General features: G+C 28.1%; 1 protein-coding gene across 4 annotated transcripts in view; it reads right to left on the bottom strand.

Annotated features, from left to right (window-relative positions):
* Window positions 1–260: 260 nt before the first annotated feature.
* The window catches only part of LOC111681145 (dynamin), an 8321-nt gene continuing 3960 nt past the window's right edge, over window positions 261–4621 (bottom strand). For all 4 annotated transcript variants that reach the window (XM_046946892.1, XM_023442868.2, XM_046946895.1 and 1 more), the window contains 3 exons: window positions 1294–1367; window positions 477–1233; window positions 261–404 (listed from right to left, as the gene is read on the bottom strand). In XM_046946892.1, the coding sequence (XP_046802848.1) occupies window positions 284–404; window positions 477–1233; window positions 1294–1367 (952 nt within the window). In that variant the 3' untranslated portion in view covers window positions 261–283. The remainder of the gene's footprint in view (window positions 405–476; window positions 1234–1293; window positions 1368–4621) is intronic.

Raw genomic sequence — 4621 nt, 5'->3', positions numbered from 1 at the left:
TAGAAATGAACTAGAAATGAACTAGAAATGAACTAGAAATGAACTAGAAATGAACTAGAACTGAACTAGAACTGAACTAGAACTGAACTAGAACTGAACTAGAACTGAAGTAGAACTAGAACTGAAGTAGAACTAGAACTGAACTAGAACTGAAGTAGAACTAGAACTGAACTAGAACTGAACTAAAACTGAACTATAACTGATCAAGAACTTGTCTGAAACTGATCTAAAACTTGACTGTGACTGAAAAATATTTGAAATATAAATATTCTTTCGTTACAACTTACCGTTCATGGAAAATACGATTTATTTTAGCACCACCCGACAATTCATTGGTATTAACCAAGGCCGAACCAGAACCCTCAATAGTGCGTTCAAAATCAGACTGCAACTGTTGGATCATTCTAGAAAAATAAAACAATTAATATCTTAATAAAACTTTCTTTTTCTAAACAAATTTTCCATTTCAAACTTACTGCAACATAGCCTTTGTTTTCAAACTAGTATCGCCAGGTTGGAAATGTTTAAATTCAGCCACATCCTTTTCCAAAGCCAACATTTGTTTTTGCAATTTATCTCTCAAAGCGGGCAATGTATCACGTATGTGATTTGTCAATTGTTGATTTAAAACACGCTGCAAATAAGGTGTTCCCAAACGATCGGCAATATGACGATAAGATGGATGACTTAGGAAAAATCTTCTTTCGGCCGCCAAGGCAGCATGAATATCCTTACGACCCTCAATATCCTTTTGAGAACGATTCACTACACCAATATAACCACGTCGTAGGGGTAACAATTTATTTTCCAAAATATCTCGAGCATCTGTACCCTCGTCCATCAAATCTAATTTAGTAATGACACCAATTGTACGTATACCCTGCGGATCAACATCTTTGGCCAATTTTAAAGCATCAGAATTAGCCAAATCTGTATTGGCTGGTGTTACGGCCAATATAAGACATGTCTCTTTACGTATAAACTGTAAGATCATTTGACGAATCTGTTGTTCAATATCCTGTGGCTGATCACCAATCGCCACCTTTGTCAAACCGGGCAAATCAATTAAAGTCAAGTTGAGTACATGTGGCGAATAGACACGCAAATTGATTGGAATGTTTGATATGCCCTTATTGCTACCGGTAACACGATCTGTTTCATCTTCAATCTCTTTGCGTATCTCATCAAAACTGGTAAATTTTTTACCCTTACAATGTAAGAATTCACCATATTCTGAAAGTGAAATTGAAAGAATTAAATTGGATTTAGGAATTTGAGATAATTACAACTTACCAGTAACACCATTGATCAGTTGCAAGATCAAGGGACGTCTGGTAACAATACCTGAACCTCGAGGCAAGAAATCTCTGTAAAGTAGATAAACAACAAATTTATTAGAAAATTTTTAATTTTAAAGGAAATGGAACTAAAATTTCTTTCTTTCTTGTAATCAATGTTTTGCGGAGTAGATAGAGCTTCCTAAAGGCAAAAAACTGTTATCTTTATTTGTTTACATCATAAATTATTTAAAACATTTTGTCCACATTAAACTATTTTAAGACTTTCCTCATAGATATGATAAGAAACAAAAGCAAATATAATTGCTTTTCTTTATGTTGAACATTTAAACAAAAGAATTTCTATGAATAGTTTTTAACAACTTCCTTTAGTTTATTTCTAATAGAATTTCTATTATTTACATTAATTAGCAATAAAATGACGGATTTAAAATCTAACTCTCCACCCCTTTCCTCTTCCAACTTCTTGCTACTTATCTTAAAATTAACAGTTTTAAAAAAAAGTCAACAACTATTTTCTCTAAATCCAAAATGTAATTTTGTAATATCGAAAAAAGAAATAATAATTGCTTAATTTCTTTAAATACAAGTTATAAATAATTATTTTGTATTTTTCTAAACAATCAGTCAATTATGATTATAAAGACTTGTTGCCAGATAAGATAATTTTATAAACGTAATGAAAGTAAATAACAAAATATTAACTCTTTTCTTTTTTTTTTTGTCTTTTGCCATAATTAAAGAGTTTAAATAAATAGAGTGACAAATATTATTGGGAACACCTCGAAAGGGTTGGATTTTAACTGGAAAAAAAGGGTGCATCAAAAAGCTTATTCAAACCAAAGAAAATTTAAAAAGCAAAATGAATCAATAACGAAAAGAGAAATTATCTAATTCCGTTCTAGTGCTGTTAAAGTTATGTTCTAGTTCTGTTCTAGTTCTGTTTTAGTTCTGTTCTAGTTCTGTTCTAGTTCTGTTCTAGTTCTGTTCTAGTTCTGTTCTAGTTCTGTTCTAGTTCTGTTCTAGTTCTGTTCTAGTTCTGTTCTAGTTCTGTTCTAGTTCTGTTCTAGTTCTGTTCTAGTTCTGTTCTAGTTCTGTTCTAGTTCTGTTCTAGTTCTGTTCTAGTTCTGTACTAGTTCTGTTCTAGTTCTGTTCTAGTTGTATTCTAGTTGTGTTCTAGTTGTGTTCTAGTTGTGTTCTAGTTGTGTTCTAGTTGTGTTCTAGTTGTGTTCTAGTTGTGTTCTAGTTATGTTCTAGTTTTGTTCTAGTTGTGTTCTAGTTCTGTTCTGGTACTATTCTAGTTTAGTTATAGTTCTTTTGTAGTTCTTTTCTAGTTCTGTTCCAGTTGTGTTCTAGTTGTGTTCTAGTTGTGTTCTAGTTGTGTTCTAGTTGTATTCTAGTTGTGTTGTAGTTGAGTTCTAGTTCTATTCTAATTCTGTGTTAGTTCTGTTTTAGTTGTGTTCTAGTTCTATTCAAGTTCTGTTTTAGTTGTGTTCTAGTTCTGTTTTAGTTTTGTTCTAGTTCTGTTCGAGTTCTGCCTCAATATTTTAGTTTTAGACCAATTCTACTTTATTTCAGAATAATTTTTATTCAATTCTACTTTAATTTAATGTTTAAATTCAAACATTTTGCAAAATTATGATCAATTTAATAAAATTGTTGCCGAAAAAAAAATGTTGTCATTGTCTTTTTATTGAACGCCTGGTTGACGTTTTCATTTATTTATTTCTATTTAATAATTTTAATTAATAGTTAAATTAAGTAATTCCAACATATTGTATAATTTTAACATGCAATATTATTGTTGTTGTTATTGTTTTACAAAATCTTTATTTGTATAATATTTCATATGTAATTTATAAAATTTTATTTTATTTTGCAAAAAAAAGAAAAAAAATATTCAATGATTCAACTAATTTGCGGTTAAGATTCTATGGTTTTTATATATTTTATATAAGATAAAAATATCTAAGGCAGTGGTTAAAATATTAAACTGTAGTAATAAAAGAGAGTTTTTATAAAGGAAGGTTTAATAAATGTGTTCTTATTAAGTAATTTAAAATAGAATCTATTAAGAATTCAATGATTGTAATATTCCCTAGATATTTTAATAATTTTAATGTAAATTTCTGATCTTGAGTCATAAAATAGATCTAAAAATATATGAATCATTTAGTATGTCTTAAGCTAACTATGAATAAATTTAAAATTAATTTAATAAATTCTTTAGGTTTTAATCATATTATATAATAATTTTTGAAAGAAAATTTCAAATTGAATTGTATTGCTCACACTTCAAATTACTTTAAACACATTGTAAAAAAGCAATGACCCCTAAATGTATTTTGAAAAAAAATAAACTGCATTTTTGCCATGAAAATATATAAATGCAATAAAAGTTTTTTAAAAGGAAATAAATACCAGTCGGGGCAAATTTTTCCTTATTTAATTAAAATAATCAAAAGTGTTATACTAAACTAAACTCAATTAAAAAAAAAGAAAAACATATAAGAGAGAGTAAAATCACAGCTGAGTACTTTTCAAGTAATTGCATTATACTACAGTTAATAATTTTCCATGGTTAGAGAGCGTATTTTGGTGGTTGTGCGAATGTTAGGCAGAGAAAAATGTTAATGACCCAGTTCTGTCATTATTCTCTGTTTGTGGAATTTTGTTAACAAATTCTGTTAAATAAAACAAAAATTACTCAAAATTACATAATTAGCAATTGTTTTTTAATATTTGAAAATATTATAAAAACTTTATGTAAAAAGAATTACGAATAAAAAAAATAAAATTTTAAATATCTCGTAACTTTATTAACAGAAAATCCCATCATTTGATTAGTAAATAAATAAAAATATCATTAAATCATGTTTATAATATAATGATTTCAAATTCTATTTTTAAATTATTGTAATATGATCGCGATAGTATTAGTTATTTTCTCTACAATTTGTAATTTGTTTAATACAAGTAATTGCAATTTCTATTTGCCATGCAATTGCTAATTTTTAATAATAAAAAAATGGATTTACAAAATCCCATAATATTTAATTTTTAAACAAACTAGAAATAGAACTACAACAAAACTAGAAAAGTACTACAGCATAACTGGATTGGAATAGGAACAGAACTAGAACAGAACTAGAACAAAACTAGAACAGAACTAGAACGGAACTAGAACGGAACTAGAACTAGAACAGAACTAGAACAGAACAGAACTAGAACAGAACAGAACAGAACTAGAACATAACTAGAACAGAACTAGAACAGAACTAGAACAGAACTAGAACAGAACTAGAACAGAACTAGAACAGAAC

This window comes from Lucilia cuprina, chromosome 3 (assembly GCF_022045245.1).
Source record: "Lucilia cuprina isolate Lc7/37 chromosome 3, ASM2204524v1, whole genome shotgun sequence".
NCBI lineage: Eukaryota > Metazoa > Arthropoda > Insecta > Diptera > Calliphoridae > Lucilia > Lucilia cuprina.
This window is presented reverse-complemented; position numbering and strand designations above follow the sequence as displayed.